The sequence below is a fragment of the Amphimedon queenslandica genome, unplaced genomic scaffold, assembly GCF_000090795.2.
Source record: "Amphimedon queenslandica unplaced genomic scaffold, v1.1 AMPQUscaffold_13522, whole genome shotgun sequence".
NCBI lineage: Eukaryota > Metazoa > Porifera > Demospongiae > Haplosclerida > Niphatidae > Amphimedon > Amphimedon queenslandica.
In genome coordinates this window covers 194,022-219,602 of record NW_003546242.1, presented here as the reverse complement: position 1 = coordinate 219,602, position 25,581 = coordinate 194,022, and the positions used below count along the sequence as shown (strand labels likewise).

The following is a 25,581-nucleotide window of genomic DNA, read 5'->3' as shown; positions in this document are numbered from 1 at the left end:
CCTACTAATGGTTCACGTGTAATTTGTAAATAGGGTCTTGGCAGAATGGACTTGTTAAACGTTCACACCGCCCTTCGTTTTGCTTGCAGTCAAGATCCAAATGAATTAAAAGTTGGAGAGGAACAGTTAAAAGCCTGGCAGAAGGATAAAGGCTATTATGCGGGATTAGCTGTAAGATTAATATGACCTATTTTTCTCCCACCTCCTCCTCTCTTTTTGTCTCCCCCTCCCCATTTTCCTGTTTGTTTCTCTCTGCATTGATTTCCTTTTTCTCTCAAAGACTGTGTTTGGTGATCATAGTGTTGATTCTACTGTGCGATGGATGGCAATTACATGCTTAAAGAATGGAGTCGATACTTATTGGCGTCCTACTGCACCTAAGTAAGGAAATCATTTACTTGTAATGCTGAACCAATGCCAGACAATAAGTTGCCATCAATAATACATACATGTACTAATATTGATGACCAAATCATTTGTCATTTGACTCATTTGTACTTTACTTTTGAAGTTTAAAAATGAAAACCAATACCGTAGGCCACGTTTTGATTGCGAGTCTGGAATATATCTCACAATGAAAGGAATCACACTTAAAGAGCTACATAATTAATAACAATTAATAAACGCCACACCTATCAATCATTTTCTCTACACGTGTTTCATTTACAGCATCACGAGTGGTATCTTGTGATATTTTCAGGCCAAATTACCTCATCTAGTCAAGTCCCAATGCCACCTAACATCTTAAAGGAAGCTAATCAAGCTGTGGCAGTAGCTTTAGATGGCAAAGGAGAGAAACAAGACAATTAATTAACTTGTGAGTGTCGCTCGAATGTAGCTAGGCAGCTAGCATCTCGTAATTGTTGGAAACTCAAGCTAGTTAATTTTCTAATTTGCAATCTATTAAATGTGCAATCAAAACCTGGCCTATAGTATTATCTTACACATGTCATTCTTGTTGCAATCACATATTACATTTATGTTTCTGTTGTTAGTGCTATAGACCCAGAGGAGAAGTCTCTGATACGAAAAGTATTGCTAGAGAGTATTGAAGAGCCAGAGCAAAAGGTATGCACTCCATTAAGAATAATGCTGGTCATATACTTATCATTATTATTGTAGATATCATTACAGTTAGCTGTGCTTATAGCTAAGATTGGACGAATGGACTGTCCTCATGAGTGGCCTGAACTTCTACCTGTCCTGACTGAAGTTAGACATACATGTACATACTACATGTACTGATTTAAATTTGGACTTTGGGGTACATGTACATAGTTATTTGTCTTTCAATGTATGTAAATAAAATATAGCTTATCTTTGTTTAATTGTTGTTAAGGGTTGCATTATACATGTACTTAAGGGCTCATATTTGGCAATATCTGTACATGAAAATGAAGGTTTTGTGTTGATATCTGATATGCAGATAATCAAGTGATTCAGTATGCATTGTGTATTTTGTATTGCGTTAAAGTGGCTGTATTGTTAGCCACATGAATACTTCTTTACTATGTTGTCTTTCAGAAAGTAAGGAGTGAATCACCTCTAGTTCAGAGATGTGGTCTCCTGACATTGAAAGAGGTTACTAAGGCATTTAGTTCATGGAGGCTATCCGAGCAAAGACTAATTTTCTTTGAAGTTTGTGCATTCATGTACATGTACAAATGCAGGTTTAAATTATCTTATGTCTTTTCTTCAGGTGACAAGTTCCATTTTTTCTTATACAACAAACGTATGGTTTACTCACCTGACATCAGTCAGTGGGTACATTACACAAGGAAAGCTTGACAATGCTACCAGTTCACTTACATTAGCAACTACATGTTTAAAGAGTAAGGATCATTATTATTGTATAGGGCGTTTCTAATCATGAGTGTAGTATTGCAGTTGATGTTGCTTCATGGGTTTGCTCGATTTAATGCTGATTCTGATGCAGTTCAGTTGGTTGGATATCTCTTTGAATTGGCACCGCAAGCTCTTGAACTTAGTTAGTGGGATATATTTTTTCTTAAATAAATTGATGTGATGTGTGTAACATGCAGGATCTCAGTTACCACAAGATCATTCTTCTTTTGAAGCAGCAGAAGAAACTACTACAATGATTATTAAAACTGTAAGTGGATTATTTAATTGTATGTGTAGCTTTATTCACTAATAACAATGAATTGTGATTGTCCTTGTCACTGTAACTGCTATGTATTGTGCTACTTAAAAGTTTATAAATCCACGGACTGTTACTGTTGTTTTTGGGAGTACTGCATATGCCAATAACCTGATCCATCCTTTAATTCCTTTTTTATCTAAAATTTTAATTGTTAGAGTAGAATTGCATCACAAGAGTAGGATTTTTATTTTGTTTTTTTGTTGGTCATTTGGAATCCTACTTGCATTACTTTTTTGGCGAATTACTACTTCATCTTTTTTGAATTTTTTTAGTTTAGCGATTTTGGCCAAATTTTATTAAAAATGAAAAGTAGAGATTTATCCATTTTGTATTTTTTCTGATACATGTACATATGCATCTGCTTATGCTGTTTAGAAAGTTTGAGCCAATTCCAATCAAGTTCGGATTTTTATTTAAAAGTTACTCCAAATGCCATGTACTCTATTGTAGTGCTTGTCCATTCATAAAGCTTATTCACTTTAATCACTTACCATGCTTTGTGGGTAGGACATGTTATTATGTTAAATTGCATGCTTTTGATAAATTTCAAAATCATGTTGTTCAGACAAAATGGTAGAACAACACAGAATTTGGTCATAAATTTGGTCAGAAAATGTCCAATATCTAACTGTTATTTCAGGCCCTGTACAGGTTCATGTACATGTAGCATGCATTATTGTTATTATGATTGTGAGTTGTAATGAATGATGTACATTGTACATGTACATGTATGCTATACATACATGTACATGTACATGTATGCTATACATACATGTACATGTATGTGTTTAGTATTAAAGATTATTCTTCTATGCAGTTATTCAAGCTACAAAGGAACCATCCTATTGGATATATAGCCTTTCTTGACCAAACATTAGAACTTATTTATATGACAATATTTAATCTTGAAAAAAGAGGTTAGTATGAGTAATAACAATTAATGTACCATCTATTGAGGCCTCTTATACATGTAGTTCTGTTGTATGAGAAATACACTGTCTATGGACTGAACATGTTGAAGTGCATACTGAAATGTGAAGACTATGCTATACCTTCAGCAAGAGGGACAGGGGAAGGTTTGTCTGATTAATTCTTAAACTAATAATTTGACTCAGTGGTATAGTCTTTGTACCTGTGCAAGTACTTCAAGCTCAAAAAAGTCTTAGCGATTTCTTTAATGATGAGAGATTAAGGATGATATTGGAACAGATAGTAACTAATTTTATGTTACTAACGTCTGAGGTATTAAAATAGGAGAGAAAGAGAGGCAGAAGTTGTAATAGACTTCAGACTTGTATAGTTTATCATTTATTAGGATATAGAGATGTGGAACGAATCTCCTGAAGAATACTTTGCAAATAATTGTAAGTTGAATGAGTTACTTCTTAATGTAGCATTTGTGTATTACAGATGATGAAGGGCTTGGACAGTCTTATGCATTATCATTAAAGGTAATTGAAACAAAGTGTGAATGTGCCTATATTAGTATTCATAGGGAAGTGTTGAAGGTGCTTTGATGGCAGTTCTTCACACTATGCCATCTGCTGGTGCTCCAATAATCACAAGAATGATTGAAGCTGTTCAGAGTAAGTACCGTATAGCGCTTTATTTTTGAGGAGCTAAACTTTCACTATTTTCGCGGTTAGCATGAAACCGCAAAATTAAAGATCCGCTAAAATTTCAATTGCCATCAAAGATGTGGCACTAACATTGCGAATCCGCAAAAATTATTTCCACGAAAAATTGATTTTTGTCAATCCGCGAAATTTTAGCTCCGCAAAATTAAAGCGCTATACGGTAATTCTGTTCATGCAAATGCATGTGTATGTACTACATTGTATGTACACCTGAAATGTATGTAAAACACATACCTTAAAGCCACTTATTTTTAAGTAGACAAATTTTTGCAATTTGTTATTGATTTAACGTGTACTAATTTTTTTGCGATTTTGCTCATTTTTTCAATTAATAACTATTAATAAACGTAAATTATTAATAAATGCGAGTAGTAATTTTTGCGATTTTAAAGCCACTTGCAAAAACGCAAAAAAATTAGTACTCGCAAATAATAGTGGCCTTAAGGTGCATAATCATTATTGTCATTTATTATACATTTGTTTGTAGATACTGATAATTCTGCTGAGTGGTCAGCATTGTTAATGAAAGAAGCTGGTAAGGACACTCTTCACTCCGCTTTATTACTCCTCCTGTATCCTTCACTTCTTATACTATCTCATACCCTCTTCCTCATTATTTAGTCTATAATGCTGTTGGACTAGTAGCATTCGACTTGTATCAGTACATGGATTTCGAATTGTGGTTTCAGACTCATCTCATTAAAGACTTATCAGTATCAGACAAAAGGTACATGTACTATACATGTATTTTATTACTGCATGTACATACGGTATAGCAGGCTTATTTCGAGGATAATAAATTTCACAAATGACCCATATCTGGAAGTTTGCGGAATTAATTTTTGCAAATTTCCACTATTCTGCCATCTTGTACCGTATTAAATTGATTTTCAAGGAATTTAATTTCGCAAATTTTGAAAAATTCGCAAAATTCACAAAATTTGTTATCCTCAAAATAAACCCGCTATGCAGTATATTATTATTTTGTTGTTGTTGTAGGTATCATATCATTAAAAGACGAGTGCTATGGTTGTTAGGGTGTTGGGTTGGAGTTAAATTTGATGCAGTGTATCATCCTACTCTATACCAATGCATCATTAATAATTTGGGACCAAATGAAAATGTTCTTGTAAGTTCTTTGTTTTTTTTTATAATATCATACTGTGCATATACATGTACATGTACATTTATGTACTGTGAATTCAGCAATCAAATTGGAGTCAATATAAGTGTTTTTATTTTTAAGCAATGGAATCACTATCAGATTCAAAATACCTACATGTAATTTTGAAGCATGAAATGTTAATTAGGCAATTAATAAAAATTGGGAATGTCTCGTAGCTGTTTGGGATGAAGCATCATACATGTACATGTAATACTGTATAGTGGGAAATTTTGGAGGGACTAAAATTTGGTGAATTGCTAGACTTTTGTGATTGGTGGGTTTTTAATTTGGGGAATGGCTATCAACAACACCGAATTGACCAAATTTAATCCCCTCCAAAATTTCCCGCTATATGGTATTAATTTATTGTCTCTATTAGGTGAGACTTGCTGCAGTGGACACTCTTAAACAATGTGAGGTTTAGAAATGCATATTGCAAATGAGTCTTTTTTTTATTATAGCTATTGAAGATATTTCATTTAGTTCTGAACCCATTTCAACGGTATGCTACATGTTTAGATGCATTGTCTTATCAATGTTGTGTTTAGTTTATTCCTAGTATCACAGAGTGTTTATTGGTTCTATTGAGACAGTTGGAAAGTCCTGAGACCAAAGTAATAACAGAGTGATCTTTATCTTACTATTGATAATGTATACGACACAATAGCAACATTTTCTTCTCTCCTTTTAGTGTATTTGTCATTTCTAGTCTTTTTTTGGCCCAGGGTTTCATAGACCAATCATTCAATGTCTCAACCTGCATGTACATTGTTTATACTGCCCTTTTGTCTGTTACACATATATTTATATGTACATGTACATGTATGTATAGCCAATGTACATGTATGTATAGCCAATGTACATGTATGTACATTATATGTACAGCCATTGATTCTGAGTAATATGGTACAATGTAATGGCTTTACTGCTATATTTGAAAATTTATATACATGTACATGTACAGTCTTCACTTGCTTATTGGAGAAAAGGTGTTTGTGACTATACTCTTGTGTGTTGTTAAAGTGCTTTACACATTATAATTGTTACAATACATACATGTAATTTGTTGTTCTTATACATACATACATACATGTAGTTTGCATTTTTTTAAATGTTGATATCGCAGTATCAATGATGCTTTTTATTATGGTTTGATTTTTCATTTATAGTTACTGGTAATGAACACGTTTTGTGTCTTAATTGAGCGAGTTGGGACAGATATACAGCCTTATGTTGGATCACTGTTGGAGCTAATACCACACATGTGGGTCGAGACGCAAGGAGATAACTCCAGTCTTTTACGATCAGTCATCATTACAACACTCTCTCACACTGTGTGCTCTCTGGGCCACTTTTCATCCCAGCTTCATCCTTTCCTGATACATGTTATAAATGGAGCTACTGATACAAAACAGGTACAATCCTTTTACTTGTTGTCATACAGTAGTTCTGCCTATGGTGGTCGGGGGTGGTCGGGACAACCACCTCAACAAATGAACCAACCAGTTCATCACTTAGACCAACCATGCAATTTATATTAACAACCACACATAAAGCATAACACTCTAGTCAACTAGTACAGTGTACACCAATTTAAAAGGAACAATATTAGTTTCCAACCGCCTCTAATTTTATTCTAGGCAGAACTCTGTGTTATGTATTTTTGTGAGCACTATGCTGCTATTGCTGCACCATATTATGTAATAGAAAATTTAATGTATTTTGATGAGAACATACGCGTAGGATCAGTTGTTATATTCATTACTCTTGAATATAATTAATTCCTTTCATACAAAATGCAATCTGTGCAGTGTGACAATTCCCCTTTTGGTATATTGCTCATAAATATTGTTGAGCATTGCTTAGTTTTAGTTCTGCTTCTATGATGCTGAGGGCAATTTTTGTCTTGTCTCTGTTATTCTTTGCTAATGGGGCCAGTGAATGCTTATACACACTGAATTATACACACTGAAGCTGACAGATAAGAAAGCCTCAGAGCTCAAGGATCAAGATAATAAACTATGGAGTTTGAGATTACCTTTCTCTTCTTGTTCTATATCCATCTATGATGTGCTTTACAGAAGGAATGGAGAGAGTGGTAGCATATCAGTATTGATGAATAATCAATTGCTGGCCTATATGCAGACTCCTAACACAAGCCATAGTGATAAGTTGTATGAAAATAGTGGAAGGATTGGTACAGCTTTCCAGCAGTTATCTGACAACCAAGAGTTGACTCTAATAACAAATTCCATTGAAGTATTGAGGATAACACTACACATTGATTGCTTAGGAAGAGACCCTGGTCCAGTTTGTTCACATTTTTCATCTAAATCATACACAATGCCTACAACTGATGAGAATGATCCTGCTGCTGCAAAAAAGGATTGGACTAATATTTATGTAGTGCTAAGCATAATCACTGCTGTCTTTCTCATTTTAATTGTTTTAGTCATTTTAGCACTTTTAAAGTGCGATTGTTGTGGGACTGATGTAGTTAGTGATGTTGCAAAAAATGATGTTGTATGATGTAATCTTCCTTTGAATAAAAAAATATTGTTTTCTCTGAATAATGCTAATGATGCATAATGAGTTGTTTTGGGCTCACAGAAGATGAATTTAATGAATTAGTTCATTATGCTGTTATATGATATTATTCATGATGCTGACATGGTCTTATATGCATGGTCTTATATGCAGTGCTTGGCTTGTTGTTGCCTGATAATGATAGAAATGATGCCTTTATGTTGAGTGTTGTATTGCCTTCAAGGCCTTCAAGGCCTTCACACATGAGCCTACTTGCTGCTAGCAACACAGGGGCATCACTGGCCTTGAAAGATTGGTAGGGCCATACAGAAGAAGGACTTTTTTCACATGCAAAAAATTTGCCTTATCTAATTAATATTTATGATGGGTGTGGTCAACTTGGGTCAATTAATTGATTAATTAATAATGATAGTGATTTTTGTCGCCCAAAATTTATATGGCATTCATTTCCAGCAATAAATTGCTTAACTACCGACTGTATTTCTACATTATGAGTTAGTTGTTGGTGTGTGTGAAGAAGTAAGTACTAAGCAGTGATTGAGTCTTTCCTGGCAGTTATTAAATGAATTAACTTAAATTAATAACTAATTTTAATAAAAATGGCTACTGATCTTCAAAACATTGGTGGAGCAACTGCCCTACCTGCCCCTTAGGCAGTGACGCCTCTGCAACATTTGTGGCTATTGTTGCTAGCAACAGGTTGAAGTCCTTGAGAGTGATCTTGCAATTATTCTTATACCGTATAGCATTTTTTCAAGGATAATTTTTGCGATGACCTATATCCAGAAATTTGCGAAATCGATTTTTGCAAATTGCCGCCTTTCTGCTATCTTGTACCATATTAAATTGATTTTCAAGGAATTTAATGTTGTGAATCTTAAAAGACCTGTGGAATTCTTCTCAAAGAGTATCCAATAAAGGATCAACAATACAGTAATGAGGGTCTGCTTCATTGAAAAAAATCGTTATGTCTTTTATTTGGTTCCATGTAATGTGAATATTAGTTTTGAGAGCATTAAATATTGTACAATACGTTGCAACCAGAAATACTTTTAAACTTATTTGTATTGTAAAAGTTGGGAAATTTTCAGTCTTGTTTCATGCCATTCCACTTTTTGCTGTGATGTATAATTGCACCTCAGTCTTGTGTTTAATGAACCACTTGTTATAATTATATTTTTTCCCTTCATATAGCCTGAGCACTTGTTTTTAGCTGAAGATGGTCTGCAGTTGTGGTAATTGACGATGTTGATGTGATGATATATGAATAATGACTTCATCTCCATAGGAAGTCAGTGTTACACCATGCTCCTCAACCAACACTTGAATTGGCATCATTAATACAGAACATGTCAGGACTCCTTGGCTTAGCTTCACCTTCAGATGATTCCACTCGTTCCTTGGAGGGTCTCATGGGTCAGTGGAATGCCTTTTTAAATATGTGTTATTTTTTATATTGATGTAGATATTGGTTCTAGTAACTTGTTGGTGTGTTTCTATATCATTAAAGCTTATGTGATTCTATTCTCTCAGTCTCCTGATATATTTATGCAGGTTAGTTCTGTGGCACCAGCACTAATATTAATACATGTATGTGTGTGTATAGCATGACTGAATGCTAGTGTTATTTGACATATATTTGCTATATTTCTCATCTGGGCTTAATTTTGCTGAACAAAAAAATCCAAATACAAAATGGCAGCTCGGAATGAAAGCAAAATTTTTTCATGTTTTAGAGCAAAAATTTTTATATGATGGAATATGCCTTTTATGCAGTGTAATTTTAATAATATTAATTATTTTACTTCGTTTTCTTTTTTTTATAGTATTGCAGTGAGGTTACTGTCAAAGCTTGTCAGACTTACATTAGAGATGTAAAGCAAAGTGGGGTTGATGCTATTGTTGATGTGAGTGCTCTCTTTTCAATGTGTTCCAATTATACTTATTGCTAGGTTCTTGATTTTGTAATGGTAGCCTATCCAACTAATAGTCATCAACTCCTGGAGCCAGTTCTCTTACAGTTATTACACTGTGTCCTTAGTGGAGAAGAAGTACGTAAGTTATTGCAGGGTTTCCCACAAAGCATGTTAAGTGAGCTAAAGAGCATTCCTCATGAGCTGAGAAATACTACATGTACGTGGCATTTGCTGCAACTTTTAAAATCCATAAATATTCAATTTTTATCAAAATCAGCTCAAAGTTGATACATAGCCTAAGGAGGACATGTATATGTATCAGAAAAAAATAAAGAATTCTCTTTTTGTGATTTTGTCAAGGGTCTTTGGCTCAATTTTTGTCCAACATAACTACATGTATCTACTGACAAGAGCTGCACGACTACTGTGGGAAACCCTGAGTTATTGTTCACTAATAATTAAAATGCTGTTAGTATCGCTAATTAGTAAGCTTTGCCTTTAAAACTGTATTTATTATTATTATTATTATTATTATTATTATTATTATTATTATTATTATTATTATTATTATTGTTATTTGCTTATTAAATATTGTTATTATTGTAGACATATGCGCCAACTCTCTGCTTGTATTTGGCTGTTTTAGCTCGTGCCATGTTATGTAATCCACAGCATTTTCTTATTTTACTTCAGTCTCTTGTGCAGCAACTACAGCAAGAGGTAACATAACATTACCTATTGATGTTTCATTATTGATGCTGTATAGGCAAATGTATTGCTGGGAACACTATTGGATATATGGGCCTATAGAGTAAGTCTAAGTTAATGACCGTGTCATAATTGTGATCCTGTAGTTAGACAATATTGGAGAAATCAAAAGAAGAAAGCTATTTGGTTTAGCTGCAGCTTCTTTATTAACTGTAAACGACTCGTAAGTGCTATACTAATGGGTAAGCATTCCACTGTATTCTTTATAGTTGTGTGTTGGGTCGATTTGGGTCACTGTTGGATATGTGTGTTGAAGTCCTTCATGATGTGACTGATACGAGTACTACTGGTGGACTCACAGAGTGAGTGTACTGGGTTTTATTCATATTACAAAGACTGGTGGTCTACTTTTAGCTGTTTAGTATTACAAGGTGAAGGTAGCCATCAGTTTGCCAGCCCTCATAAGCCTCACCCATCAACTGAGAGTGAACATGACAAGAGAGTTAGACAGGTAACATTTTATTCATTTAAATACCGGAAAGTTTTGTGGCCAAAACTTTTAATGGTTTTTGTGGACATCACAAAATACATGTACCTACAGGTTAATGAGGAGTGTGGGTGCTTTACTGATGATCGATGAAAATTAAAAAGGCACAAAAGTTTTTTGCCACGAAACTTTCTGGCCATATGGTACATGTGTAACTATAATAATAATTGATTTGTTTAGGTCAATAAAATGGATCCTGTATGGACAGTATCCTTACCACAGCTCTTAGCAACCCAGTTAGAGGTGTGTCTTAGTACACTAGGAATGGCTCAATATCGGAGCCTCATTTCTGATGTTGATGTGGTCGTTCGTGAACAAATGACAGATTTTTTACCGCCAGATAGAGTCAACATTCTTTTAGTTTTTGACATGTAATAATCAGTTTGTATTAATTTATTTCATTTCTATACATGTTTGTATGTGTCCTAAATTATCTTAAAAACTTAAAATTTTGCTGTGCAATGATAATAACAATTAAGTTAAATACTATTAATTTTCCATACTATAGTAATTAATAATAATAATTACATAGGTATTAATGAACTAAAATCATTTTCTATTATTATCCTTTAATCTTTCCCATTGTTGGATCCCCCTCCATACTATCACTAGGAACAAGCCATACAATGAGTATTGCAGCAACACTGAGGAGAATCCTTTATAGAATCCAGTGAACCCTTCAGCCTCCCATATCCCTTGAGCACAGTCAATGGGTCCTGTGTAAAATGTAGTCACAAAATTAACACTAATGCCTGTCTCAACGTTTTCCACTAATACGGGTAGCCCCTGTAGGTGTAGTCGTAATACAATAGTTCTTAAAGGATACGTGACCATATCAACTACAAACGAGCTGATGTAAGAGGCCCAGAGTTGTTTCAAGAGACTACGAGGTGAGAGGTGATGGGATTTTGAAGACTGGACCCTCTTTAGTGGAGGAAACTGAGTGACTAGTTTTAATACTTGCTCTCTTAAAATGTCACAGAACACGCTAGTTACAACAGTAGGCACTACTAGCTGTAGGAAGGAGAGTCTTTTACTGGGGTCATTACTTATCAGCAATGGTCGCTCTAGTGTGAATTCTCTGAAACCATAATAGTCAGGCTGGTATGTCCTTTGCTGTGTATTCTGGAAAAAATAAAAGCAAAATTATAGTTACAATAAATTTACTACACTCAACATAGCAGGCATACATAAATACCACTTAGTACAATTAACAAGTCAGTTAAAATTAAACAATTTTATTTTTTCAACTTACTTGAACAGATTCCATCAAAATAAAAGAAGTTAATGGCAAGCACACTGTGTATGATAATCTGCAAAGACACAACATGACATATGCATTAGTGGTACTAGTATCCATACTTACCCATTAACAACAAGACAAATGAGGTAAGACCTTAGTCTGCTCCATGTCACAGAAACCCTAAATACATACATACGCATGTATGTCAAAAATAATTTATTAATTATCTTACTTTCTGCTCCGACTCTTTCTTTCAGCAATCCAAGTAAGAGCAGCTGCAGCAAATGGTCGCCCTAAGAGACAAATGACACTAGCCTTGAAACCACGCCACCAACTTAAGAGTCCCTATTAACATTAGGCATCAATACACGATTATTTCTAATTAACAATATGCCATTGCTTAAATTATCTGACATTGATTCAGGTGAGGTCATTTCTAATTGATATGTACATGTACATGGACAAAAAAGTCATGGTTTGTAATACAATGCTAAATACAACACTGATCAGTTCACTGTAACACAATACTGTTTCTCTCAATATTATACAAATAGCACATTTTGTAGACAGCAGGTAAAATTCTAATTAATGTTAAGGCACTAACCTGTGAACTTGTAATCTTGTTCATGACATACAGTGTCATCCCAGGGGCAGCATACAATGGACCTACTGCATAATATGGAATCGCCTATGGAACAAAAATAAAATGAAATAAAAATTCATACTGTAAATAAATATACTGTGCATTTTGTAAAACATCGAAAATTTTATAAATAGAGTAGAATAATAGGTACAATCCACCAAATCATTAGCCCACAAAACAGACTAACATTGATTCTTTAATAGTTTCACTTTCAGGATTTTTGCATACAGCTTCTTATCAGTAAATTGTTAAGTTGCTCAAAAATTGAGTCATAATATCTATGCTAATTGCTATAATAGTATAGGGAATTTTGACAAAAATCACAATGACAGAATTCTCCATTTTTATACTTCAGTCAAATTTCATCAAAAAGGGCTAGGAAAGAATTCTTGATTTTTATAATTTCTTCCAATACATATACATGTACTTATGTTGTGTAGAAAATTTAAGCTAATTCCAATTAAAACTTGATTTTCTATGAATTTTAAAGTTGCTCCAAATGCAATGTATAGTATTGTAGAGCTTAGGCTAAGTACACTATAACAGTCTCATTAGCATTTTAAATTATAAATTCATTTTACATATTGCAATATGATATATATACCTGACACTGGCGACTGAATACAGTAAATGGATATGTCACACAACTGTGAAGTAAGAACCTGCAATAGAATACAAAAGGGTTAACAATATTCACACTTTGTTGGTTACTTTAGTAACAATTATACATACTTAGCTCCAAATATTATGTGATCCACACCTACATGTACAAACAAGAGGATAACAAAATAATGAGTAAACAATACTTGGTAATTATATACCGTATAGCGAGAAATTATCATAGCCCAAAGATGTTACAAAATCATCCAAAAAATCTATTTTATGGTTTTAATTTTCACAATCTTCTGCCTTTTGGCTATGTTGAACTGTATTAAATTGATCTTTGTAGATTTTATTTTTGTGAATTTTGAATAAAGAGCGATATTCCCAAAAATTGTCAGCCACAAAAGATTCTAGCTATATGGTAATATGTATAGTAAATGCATACATGACATACTAATCTTTTCTTCGATTCTATCAAGAGTCACGTGTCGTCCTGACGATGATTTAACATCAACAGGTGAGGATTCCCTTCCATGAGCCTCAACTGCCCCAGTGGAGTAAATCTGAGCTGCTGGAGGATATGCATGACGGTCCCATGCTGGGGTCAGTGGTATTTCACTTGATACTGGTAATGGCTGTATCCTAGACTATACAATGGTGCCTTATCAACACACAGGCATGCTTAACGGATACAAATACCTGGTATGGGACACTAGAGAGCCGTGGTGATGTTCCTCTGTACTGATGAGATCCTTCATTCTGTAATTTTATAGTCATTTAGTACATAATTCCCTCATTTCTCACCCTAATTCCTCCTGACCTCCAGTTGTCCATTTTCTTTAGTGGGCGTGGCTTGATGTATGCGCATTAATTAGAACAATATGCTCCAGTGTTGCAAAAGACTATTTGAGACTCAGGGAATCCCTTCACTGTTACTGTACAGGTCGATAAGACTACCACCACTCTTGTCTGCACTTCCTAGAGTGCCATTAATCAGTTTTCCTGCAAGAAAAGGACCAGATGGAAAACGTATGTAATAATTAAAATGGGTTTGCATCATGAGTATTGTCTTGTAGCATTAATAACCCTGAGTCTGGATAATCTAGTCAAAGGAAGTAGTGGTCATACTCAAGTAAAGTCATTGAATTATGCTGATCTATCTGTTGGGTATGGCCGAGCACCATTTACTGTAGAAGAGATGGATGCTATTAATGTGAGTCTATACTGGCACACACACACACACATGCATTACTGATTGCTGTAAGGCAGGTAATTTTTGAGGACTAAAATTTTACATTTTCCTATAATTTGTGTGAAATATACAATATATATACTTACAATTAAAGAGTTCTGATCAAAAAATATTCTACAAAGTTTGAAGTAAATTTTCTTGTCTTCTCTAACGAAGCTGAAGAAGGATTAGTAATATACTCTACTATAATGCTTGTTTTCGTTTTTAAATGCTGTTTTCTCAAAATACACTAAAAACATTAATTTTTTGCCCGATTTACCAGAGCTTTTCAAATATAGCTGATTTTTTTGGGTTTTGGTGTCTGAGGCACTATAACATCCTAAATTATTTTGTGAAAACCAATTAATTTTTTTTCTTTCAGAGTGGTGGTGCTGTTGACTGTTATACTTAAAGGACATCAGAAACTTATATTGAACACTATTTTATCATCACAGTCTATGCTAGAAAAATCATTAGTAATAGATTTATTCAGGCAATAGCCTACATTATTGATTTTTGAAGATTGCAACCATTTTTGTAGTTTTGAAATGCTTATAATTATAACTTGGTTATGTTTTAATCTCTTATGACTGGTTTAGGTGAGTTCTCCTTTCATATGTGATCTTTCTAATACCTTTTGGTTGACTAAGAGTATAATGGAAACCATGTTTCCCACAGAATTTTGACATAGTGCTCATGCAGCTTCTTATCAGTAGATTGTCATGTTGGGTCAAAGACCCTGTATATTTAAATAATTTTTCTGGTACATATACCGGTACATATCCTTATATAATGTGTAGTGTGTATCAACTTTGAGCTGATTCCAATCAAGTTTGGATTGTTTAGTAATTTTCCTAGGAGAGAATTCTCTTTTTTTATAGTTGTGTCTGATACATAAAGCGTGTACATGTGTAGAAAATTTCAGCTGATTTTGATCAAAAATGCCACATGCTGTATTTTATTATAGCTTTTGAGTTCATGAAGCATGCTTTGTGGAAAACCCTGAATGGAAATAATTAGCCTTTCAACTTACTAAATTATGGTTGATAAAGTATGATAGACAGGGTAACAGAAGTATATAAATAAGATTGAAGGTAAGACTTACAATGTAGAGAAATTTAAACATCCTAGAAATTTCTAATTTGATGTGCAGTAATACTTCAACTAAGACAATCTACAAAACAGTTTTCTTTTAGTTCAACTTGAGCACGTCATTTCGGATAACTCTATCATGGACTAACATGCCTCTGTAAAAGCATACATGTAGCTATATGAGAATCATGATCCTAACTGCTTCCAATATTATAATAATGACTGTATGCATTGTTTGCATACACCACATATTGAATTCATGTATTATTATTATTAAAATTTTTCTGAGCAGAGATTTTGTATCATTTTAAATGCCTAATTTTTTATATTTGAACCTATAGTTCTAATGTATATTCAATTTGTTAGGAATTAAACATAACTGTTGCACAGTTGACAATAATTTATAAGTAAAAATATTTTTAAGTAGCAAAAAATACAACTAAAATTATGACAAAAAACAAATTAAAAAGCAAAATTATTTGATTCAGTTGAGAGTTAACTAATACAATGAAAAATTTAGATAGTTTTTAAGAAAAAAATAATTATAACTCGAGTCCTCTAAAACTAATATATCTAACAATTAATTAAAATAGCCTCTGTATCAATTTTATCAACTTCTGAGCATTATTGACAACACTTAATACCTCATCATCTTTAGTATAATAACAATAAATGTCAACTGGGGCCACTGAGGGATAATGTTGATTAGGATAGCGTGTTTTGAGATAATATTGCTCCGTTTCAATTGTATACACTAATGATGGTAGTTCTGCCCAATCCCCACCTTTCATTCCAGCAATAGCATAAGCATGAGTAAGTAGCTCATGTGATTTAAGATAGGCATCATTTAATCCTACTAGTTCATACATGCCTGCTTTCAATGCTTTTTCACAAGTCTCATGACACAGAAATAATACTTGACATTGCACTCCTTCATTCTGGTTTAGAATAAGCATAGCTTTTAAATCACATTCTGCCTGTTTCAGCCAGTATCCAGCTTTTATTGGATCTGCTTGTGGCTGTGAAATACCATGTCCAAAGCTTTGGTTATTCCTTGGATATGAATTTCCACTTGCATTTCTACTTCTTTGCCGTCTTCTTCTCAAACCCTCATCCCATTCATCAAAATGTCTTGACCAATGTGAATGTGTGTATCTTTGTGATGATGTCTCTGATGATGATGTTGGTGGTAAATCTGGGTCTTCCAATGGTCTTCCATTTTCTAAATTTTCAATTTGCTGCTTCAAGAATTTAAATGCTTCATCATACATGTTGGCTTCAGAATCATTTAAGTTTCTCTTGTCAGGGTGGTACTTTAAATAAAGTCGTTTTATTGCTTTTCTTTTCTGATCTTCATTTTGTAGCATCCAGATAAACTTCAAGTCTTGGATGATTTGTTTCTTCAACTCTAACAGACTATAAGAATCTGTGAGTCTTCTAACTTGAGCAGAAGCACTATCAAACTCCAGCAACACTAGTTCTTGACTCTCATTTTCTTCTAAAGAGTGTCCACTCACTTTCATTAGCTTATAAAGGTCAAGGGTTGATACTTCCTTCCTATTGCCTTCACTGTCAATTGCAATCACATATCTTCTTTCTAGGGGGTTGAATGATTCTTGTGCAACTGCATACAGAACAATTACATAGATGAAATTGCCATATTCATTCTCATATCCAACCCATTCCTCAGGATGGAAAATGTGATTCATGTCATTTTCCAGCAGATCAATGAGTTCATTTGGTATTTCTCCTCCAAGAGTTGCAGCATTACTCTGAATGGGAAGAATTATGTCATTAATACCATGAGCGTCAATCTGTAGTTTCTCTAAAATTGGTATTAAATCTTCAATACATTGTGCTCTAAGACAGTCACAAACAGGATCAGTGAATTTTATATATGAAGTCAATTTAACATTGTGCATTCTTGCTATTTCAACACAAAGAGTGTGTGTAATTTCTTTAAAAACGGTATAACTAGTAGTTGCTTTTTTATCCACATAAAGAATGAACTCATCCTCATCCTCATTTTTTTGAAACAAATATTTGACTTCAATAGTTGCAATTGATGTATCATTAATAATAACTTTACTCCTTAAGTTATTAATGATTACTAACTTCACTGTATTAATGAAGTGCTCTACTAATGTTTCTGAGAATTTTGTTGCAACTAATTTATCGACCTGTACAGCATGATATCTATAATGTGCTACTATTGTTTTAGGCATAAATTCTTCTAAAGCTGGAGCAATGGATTTGAGCTTTGAAAAATGCAACTGAAGAGGTGAATTACTTTCTGTTGCTACATTATGATCAAGCAATTCTTCCCTGCAGATAAGAGAGAGGCCATGTGGTCTAACATTCTTTGGTAATTGCAAACACAAGATGTCACTTGGCACACTGCTGGGATCATAACTTGAAAATAATTTAAAAGTTTTGATTACTGAGTGCGTGGCTTGAGGTGGCAATTGAAATAAGGAAACAGGCACCTCAGAAAAATTGTATTTGTCAGTTTTATAGCGACTGGAGTCAAGAAATATAAGAGTAGTTGAGTCAACTAAAAAACCTTCATTGTTAGGATAATAGAGTGGTGAAATATCCTGGGCTTTAGTAGGTGACATTAACTCATTTATTAGCAGGCTATGCATTTTAATAACTGCTTCTCTAACAGTGATCTTATGATTTGGGTCAAGCCTTTTGTCACCAAGTTGCTGATGTATTGTATCAAGGAGATACCGAAGAGTCTTGATTTCAATATTATCAGCTATACCTAATGTTTTGAGGTATTGGCATCCAACCAAGAAATCAGGTACCGTATGAAGGTAAGGGAAGAGATGCGAGCAGTCATCAGGTATGTATCTTACTACTTGAATTGGCTTTACAAGCACTGGCTGATGTATAACTGTTGTATTAAGAGATTTCATTGCTGACACTGGGATACAGGGAATAGTACAAAGACTCTGTAGTTGCTCATGTGCCTTGTGCTCAAATAAATAATCAAAACATTGTTTAATTACAGTTTCTATGGTGACCCTCTTAATGTCTTTTGCCACATAGGTTAAATTATACTTGTGAAATAGGTCAAATTTTGCTAAGCCTGTCTGTGACACATTTATTAGATTTTTAAGAACATTTTTAGAATCAGGTCTAAGTGTAATACCCAAATATTCCAAAAGTGTATAATATTGTTGGGATGTACTAAAGTATGTGTACATGTATGATGGTACTGGTAGATTTACTACTGGCTTCACAGTCCAGATCAATGAGGCACTGTCATATATTACAGATTGATTAAGCATTGTTAGCCCTAGCTTTTGTTCTTCTAGGTACAATGGAGGTTGACATGACTTTTTTATCCATTCCAAATTACCAAGGCTAGCAACTTTGACAAATGGAATTTTAGCAATGTCTGACAATACATACTTGTCAGTATGCCATTCTTTTGCTGAGTCAGAAAATAAATATTCCACTAGTACACTAGATGCCTTCGAAACATTTTTGTGTTTTGCAGTAGAAACAATGGCAGCAAATGACTTAAATTCTTCTGTTGTAATAGTCACTCGAAGACCAAGGGCTTTTAAAAATTCCAGCCATTCATTTTTTTGATATTCCTCAGGAACAAATTGAAAATGCTCTCGAAAAGTTGTAAATATTGCCATGTTGTGATCAGAAAAATCTTTGATTGCTTGGAGATTACCATGACTTGTTTCAAGACAAGGCAATTTTTTTAATTTTTCAATAAAATTTATTGCTGGAGCTCTTCTACTAGCCTTTTTAAGCTGACTTTCATATTGAAGATCAGAAAACAAAGTGTCTTTAATGTGTTTAAGATGTTTCATTCTTTCATCTGATGTCAAAATTTGAAACACTGGAAAAATAAAACAAATATAAAGTTCACTCTCAGTAAGATGCTGACCACCTAATACTTCAATGTTACGATTACAAAGAAGTCCCCACTTTCCATTACTAGGAAGAAATACAACTTTATCAGAAGACGCCCACTTGCTATATCCAGCTTTGCAAGCTTCATTAGGCCAACAATAGACTTGCTTATTTTCAAGACTGGTTATGTCCCCATTGACTGTTTCAAAAAGAGGAAGCCTCTGAATATAATGAAGGCTAGCACTATCATGAGCAAAATTTATTCTGCCAAAGTATTGGAATAAACATTGAATAGTTTTCTGTGGAGCTTTTAAATTCAATAAAACTTTTTCTTTAGCGTGATGATGAAACAAAATTGCTAGGACTATGGATACATTAGAAACATCAACACAGTAGTCTCTAGCTAAGCATTCTCCAAAATCAGTAGAGTCAAACAGTGGGACATTTAAATCAGCCAATTCAAGAAATACACTCATGTATGTGGAATTAGTTGATCTAAGTAAAGGCAAAACTGGGGAACTAGCAGAGTAAAGTTTACCAGATACCGAAGGAATAATTGCCCAATTTTCAACAATGCATTGCCTATGCTGAGAAATATTTGGGTCATAACACAAACAGGACCACAATTCCATTAATCTTTCCTTCGCAATAATGCAATAATTTGTATTTTCTACTACTGAAGATTTCATAGATAATGAAAAGTTGCTAACCATCATTTCGTTAAGTACTTCAGAGGACAAATTTGAGATGAAGTAAGTTGATGACAGTTTTCCCACAGCTGTTATGATTCCTTCATGTAAAATCCATGAGGAAGAATTCTTAAAAAGCTGTGCATACTTGCTACATAACACCTTTGGTGGATTAGTAAATACCCGCAACTGTGAGTCAGCTGTAAGAAGAAGTGGAATGCCATCAGGAAAGCACGGGAACTCATACTGAATTTCGTGTCCTTTGAAGTTAACACTTAACAAGTAATTTAAAAAGAAGCATAAGTTATCCATTGTCTTAAAAGGTGATTGGTTTATTGGACAGGGACACTTGCCAATAATCTGAGTGTGAAACTTACTGTAGTAATCATACACTGAGCCACTTGATAAAACAGCAGGTTGTACTTCTTGTGACAGCAAATGTGAGCATAGAATAGGCGGGGCACAGGTGAGAATCATGCCTAGTTGCCTCAATACTTGTTTTACTTCTTTGCTTTCTTTTGATTTAAAATATGCTTGATTTTTAGGAATGTCACTTTGGAATTTATGCCACTGTGCAACCCATGACACTACTGGTTGGGATTTTGTCAGAGAAAAGTTATCTTTCTTCAATTCTGTTGCTAATAATTGTAAATTTCCTTGCCACATTAACTGAAAAACCATGCTACAAATATCTTTCCAATTTTTCTTTTTAGTAACTTCATGTCTTGGATTAGGTGACTGTGATACTACAGCAAACTGGCTAGTTCGGTATGGTATTTCAGACTTTTCTTCCTTTTTCTTAAAAATAAATGGTGGGTCAAAGAACGGAAACAGGCTGTAGTAATTGTTTATAGCATCTAATAATTCTAAACGAGTGCCATAACCATCATCATTTACATAGTAATGCTTAGCTCTTTCAAGGAAATGTACATAAGAAGAGGCAATTGCTTTAATTAAACTAGCATTCCATTTTGTTTTGGAGTCATGCTTATTGGTCGTGCTTGCCCAAAGAGAACGTCTATCACTATTAAGCACAAATTGACCATTGATATGTACTGGAAGTTCTGTGTAAACTGGTAGAGGTAGAAAACAGAAAACTTTTCCAAGGAAATTCTCAGTTCTTTTGTGAGTAGCAGCAATACCATGTTTAGGTAGAGTCTTGTCTAAATATTCCCAATGTTTATTTTGAGAATCTTGTACATCTCCAACTCCTTGCTGTATCAACCAATGCTCATGTGTGGATGACTTTAGTGATTTTGTTTCTAGTGTTAGAGGATATGTAACAAGAAAAGGTTTTTTAGTTTGTTTAAAAGCAGAAAATTGTTCTTTCAGACTAGCTCGCATCTCATGGATATTACCTTCCATATGAACGACATAGCTTTTTTCACACTTTAATGAACCAGAATTTTCAATGACATAATATTCAAATTGGACTATATGATTGAGGAAGAGAAGAGCATCTTTCATGGTGATCACCCATGATCTGAGATGCATTTCCATTATATCAGCAGTCAATGGTTCTGTTCTAACTGGATTATTCACTAACTCTGATTTCATTACCAGCTCCTTAGTACATCGAAGTGGAAAACGAAAAAGGACACCTTTATCCAAACCCTGTGGTTTATTTTGAAGCTCGTCTTGAAGAAAGCAAGAGCGCAGGTCAGAGATACTGTTCCAAAAACTATCATCAACATTATAACGTCTTCCAGGGCAAAGCTTATCAGCTCCATGAACATATCTACAGTGTGGATCAAACACACACAGTGTGTCTCCCCTTGTTATGAAACTAGGACAGTCAGTTACATGATAGACCACATTAAAACCAATGCCAAACTGACCAATTGACTCTTCATCATCACGCTTAGAACCAAGACCAAGCTTTTGAATTCCATCTAAATCTTTTTCAGTGAACTCTTTATCATTCCATACAAGTAATGCAGGTCCTTGTAGTTCTGCCCAATTCTCTGAAGGCAATCTCTCTTTCCTGTGTTCTCTCTTATCAAGTATTACATACATTTTACTAGCCTTGGCATCATCAGCATTCTGAAGGAGTTCTTTGAGGAATGTAACATCAAGTGGATAATCTCGAAGAATATTCTTAATTCTCTGGGTGAGTTCTTCGCGTTGGCCAAATTCTATTCCACTAAATTTTTGCTTAGTAGAAGTGTATTTCTCAAGAAATTTACTACTTGTTGGTTGTACTCCAAGAGCCAGTGCTACTTCCCTGATGAGAAGTGATATCACATAGTTACTGTCATTATCAGGAGGCAAAAAAACTGCATCATTGAAAACTAGTTGATTTGTTGGTCTAAGAATATAATTGGCATCAACAAGAATAGCCTCTTTCTTCATGGGAGATAGTTCCTGAAAATCTTTTGCATTCAAATCTTGGATAATGTTTTTAGCAGTTTCATGGTATTCTTGTGGAAGCTTGTGTGTAGGGCTAAAACGTGAATACATTTGAGAGAATGTTCCCAGTAGTTTTTCAACACTAAAACTCTCCTTCACCTGCAAACAATTTACCAAGTTTCTGTGCTGCGATAACATGCCAGGAAGTCGATATAGACATGGGCCCACCAGTTGCTTCCAATTAATTGATACGTCACAAGGGCAAACGAAGCCTTTCCCAGTCCATATAAATGGTTTGTTATAATATTGGGCTAAAATTGTTTTATGCTGATTATCATCTTGATTCTGATGTTTACTTAGTTTTCGTGATATTCTAGGTGACTCTTTCAATGAGGCTTCAAAATGCTCATAAACATTTTGACATATTTCTTCAATTAATTGTATTGCTTCGTGATCATCACACATTGATATGTTAAATGTATTAATCAATGTGACAAATTGATTATGTACTTCATCAAATGAAGCTTGTGATGGTATATTCATTAACTTCAATGCTTGATGAGAAATGGAATCGCACCCTCCTGAAACAGTAATCTTGGTATTAACTATTGCTTTTTGAGAACCAATTAAAATACCAGTTTTTCTCAAGCTGCGACTATCAACTGATATTACCTGACAAGGTGGTAATAAAACATGACCTTCACCTTTCCATGGTAAAACATATTTTTCAGGTTTATGAAGGACAGGTAGAAAGTGAGTTTGACATAGCTCAAGAGGTGCTGGATCAATTTGCTCTTGTTCTCGACGTGCATGTTCTGCCTTTTCTTCAATGCAGCCAATGATAACTTTAACTCTTATTAATGCTTTTATCTTATCTTTCACAAATAATGACTCCACTGTTTTAGCACTTTTGATGATAACATCCCAACATACATTATAAGGTGACATCAAACCAAGTCTAAAAATCCCTTCCCTTACTGCAGCAGATTGGTAAAGAATCTTTTCAGGAAACATGGCGTCTTCAGGATCAAACATGTCACGGAACTCATTTGAATCCACAAGTTCAGATGCTCGTTTTAATTGAAATCCTTTAGGGGAAGTAGGTATGCAGGGATGCTTATGAAGTAGACTTTTTAGCAACTTGTGTTCTTTAGAGGTGATTGTCGAACCAATAGCTGATAGCATCATTGAAAGAATTTCATTCCTGGTCTTAATGCTATTGGAAAATGAATCTATATTTTGTAGAAATAATTGTGCAAATTTGTCTTCAGTTAAAATATTAACTCTTATAAATTTTTGTAGTTGGCTACTATGGAAAAGAGGTAAGAACACTATTGGTAACTTCATTATTTTCACTGCTTCAATGATATCAGTAGAACTACTACATACAACTTTAAATAACGTAGAAGGAAGAAAATAAGACTGGGTTATTTCTAACCATTGACAAAAAGAAGACGAAAAAAATAAGTCTTCTTGAGATATCAAATGATATAATGAAGATACTAAACTTTCCCATGGAAACTTCATCTGAAGGTTGGAAGCCAGTGGCCACAGCATGTGAAACTCATAAGATAAAAGTCTTCTTAAGCAGTGCATTGCTTGCAAACTTTTTAACAATTTGCAATATGCTTCAGGTATGACTGTTGTCATTAGTTGCTGATTCCAGTATTCCCTTTCATCTGAAGCCATTGCAGATGATGCTCCTGTCCATATGCCACTTCTATTACTCATAACAGCAAAGTTAGCAGTAACATGCACCGGTAAGCCAGTAGCAGGAACTGATAATGGTAGAAAGCAAAATGCATTCCCTTCTATTGCTTCACACAAAAATGAAGATTGTTTCTTAACTAACTTGCAAGCTACAGATGCAACTGCTTGCCTATAGGCACCATCTTGTGATTTCAACCGTTGCTCTTGATTTGATAGGAGCCAATACTCTGTAGATTTAGTACTTGATTGTGTAACACATACTTTGACATTCTCAGTGTCAACATTACTGCACTCAATAGACAGATGTTCAACAATCGGCCTACCTTCTTGTCGTGAGCTAAACGTGATGCGCTTAACATTCTGTAAGAAAAGCAATAATTTAGAACCATTTGACTCTAAATCCTTTTTAATCATTTGAACAAGATGATTATTGTAGATAGTGGAAGAAATCTGACTAGGATGTGTTCTAAATGGTAGCCTAAATATGGTACCATTGTAAGATGATGAAGAATCAAAACCAAACAAGCCCTGGTATGGAGCTAATTGCTGTGATTTGGCAAGGAACTTTGATCGAAACTTAATTTTTTTGCCAGGCCTGCTCTCATTTTGCACTACACCTTTTAAATGTTTTAACGTAGGATCAAATATGTATAGCCATTCTCCACTAACAAAAGAAGGTACATCAGTGATGTGGTACACAGAACAAAATCCAACTCCAAATTTTCCAATCTTAAGTGGTTGGTTAGCTTTTGTAGCACCAGCAAGTTTTGTGATGTTTTCAAAGTCCTCTTTTGTGAATGTGCTGTTATTGTGGACTATCAATGCTGGCCCATGGCTCTCTGCCATTCCTTCTAACACTAGATTGTGGCTTGAATGTGTGCGGGTATCATGTAAAATATTAACTTCAGTTGCCCCAGCATCATCAGCATTTTGTATCATCTCCTTTATGATAGTTAAGCCATCTTTATATTCTCTCAATATATTGCTGAGTCGTGTTGTTAGCGGTTCATGCTGACCAGCATCTTCAAAGACATCTTCGGTAATATCAAGCTGATCACTGAGTGGGGAAAGGCCCAGCTTAGGAGACAGGTAAGACACTTTAGGATGTATAAGATTATACTTTTCATCTGACGTTCGTGCAATGCCACGTAACATTTCATTATCAGTGTAAGATACATCATCAATAGGAATTAACTGAGGATATGATAAATCACTTTCGACTGGTACTAGAATATCAGCTTTACTCATTGTACTAGTGTTATCTGCTATCCAGTCCAATACAGCTCTAACTTTTGACCATGCTTCATCTTCTCTGAGCTGAGAACTGTCCCTGACAGATTGAAGAACAGAAAGAATCTGCTCAGTTGTTACATTGTGGGGAATACCAAATCTTGAAAAAAGTGAAGAAAATGCTCTCAAATTTGGAGGTAAGACAAAAATGAAAGGTTCTAAATTTAA

General features: G+C 34.4%; 4 protein-coding genes across 7 annotated transcripts in view; 2 read left to right on the top strand and 2 right to left on the bottom strand.

Moving 5' to 3' along the window:
* Positions 1-3: 3 nt before the first annotated feature.
* LOC109582445 (importin-11-like) lies at positions 4-11,133 on the top strand. 2 transcript variants are annotated; one of them, XM_019997183.1, is made up of 32 exons: positions 4-171; positions 281-381; positions 996-1,068; positions 1,123-1,212; positions 1,525-1,638; positions 1,700-1,832; positions 1,880-1,987; positions 2,043-2,113; positions 2,982-3,081; positions 3,139-3,240; positions 3,288-3,406; positions 3,480-3,528; positions 3,575-3,615; positions 3,660-3,750; positions 4,289-4,336; positions 4,423-4,528; positions 4,801-4,930; positions 5,346-5,379; positions 5,428-5,468; positions 5,515-5,580; positions 6,136-6,381; positions 8,708-8,748; positions 8,802-8,929; positions 8,979-9,067; positions 9,340-9,420; positions 9,466-9,564; positions 10,036-10,149; positions 10,196-10,240; positions 10,284-10,360; positions 10,407-10,499; positions 10,552-10,648; positions 10,865-11,133. In XM_019997183.1, the coding sequence occupies exons 1-32, from the start codon at positions 46-48 to the stop codon at positions 11,057-11,059; spliced, it is 3,048 nt and encodes a 1,015-aa protein (XP_019852742.1). In that variant the 5' UTR covers positions 4-45; the 3' UTR covers positions 11,060-11,133. The 2 variants fall into 2 exon arrangements, with proteins under 2 accessions (XP_019852742.1, XP_019852787.1); XM_019997228.1 differs by lacking the exons at positions 10,552-10,648; positions 10,865-11,133 and having other exon boundaries at positions 10,288-10,360; positions 10,407-10,498.
* On the bottom strand, positions 11,098-14,035 carry LOC100634966 (solute carrier family 25 member 46-like). Of its 3 annotated transcripts, none has more exons than XM_019997616.1 (10): positions 13,978-14,035; positions 13,873-13,932; positions 13,628-13,815; positions 13,303-13,330; positions 13,175-13,232; positions 12,532-12,615; positions 12,160-12,272; positions 12,051-12,107; positions 11,940-11,997; positions 11,098-11,809 (listed from the first exon to the last, which is right to left on the bottom strand). In XM_019997616.1, the coding sequence occupies exons 2-10, from the start codon at positions 13,929-13,931 to the stop codon at positions 11,234-11,236; spliced, it is 1,221 nt and encodes a 406-aa protein (XP_019853175.1). In that variant the 5' UTR covers position 13,932; positions 13,978-14,035; the 3' UTR covers positions 11,098-11,233. The 3 variants fall into 3 exon arrangements, with proteins under 3 accessions (XP_019853175.1, XP_003382381.1, XP_019853220.1); XM_003382333.2 differs by having other exon boundaries at positions 13,628-13,820; positions 13,978-14,029; XM_019997661.1 differs by lacking the exons at positions 13,873-13,932; positions 13,978-14,035 and having other exon boundaries at positions 13,303-13,583; positions 13,628-13,720.
* Positions 14,036-14,040: 5 nt separating this feature from the next.
* On the top strand, positions 14,041-14,992 carry LOC109582863 (uncharacterized). The gene is made up of 3 exons (XM_019997914.1): positions 14,041-14,202; positions 14,250-14,386; positions 14,787-14,992. The coding sequence occupies exons 1-3, from the start codon at positions 14,055-14,057 to the stop codon at positions 14,814-14,816; spliced, it is 315 nt and encodes a 104-aa protein (XP_019853473.1). The 5' UTR covers positions 14,041-14,054; the 3' UTR covers positions 14,817-14,992.
* Positions 14,993-15,882: 890 nt separating this feature from the next.
* LOC100633198 (sacsin-like) overlaps positions 15,883-25,581 on the bottom strand; it is a 14,140-nt gene continuing 4,441 nt past the window's right edge. The window contains exon 4 of the mRNA XM_019995098.1: positions 15,883-25,479. Within this exon, the coding sequence (XP_019850657.1) occupies positions 16,081-25,479 (9,399 nt within the window). The 3' untranslated portion in view covers positions 15,883-16,080. The remainder of the gene's footprint in view (positions 25,480-25,581) is intronic.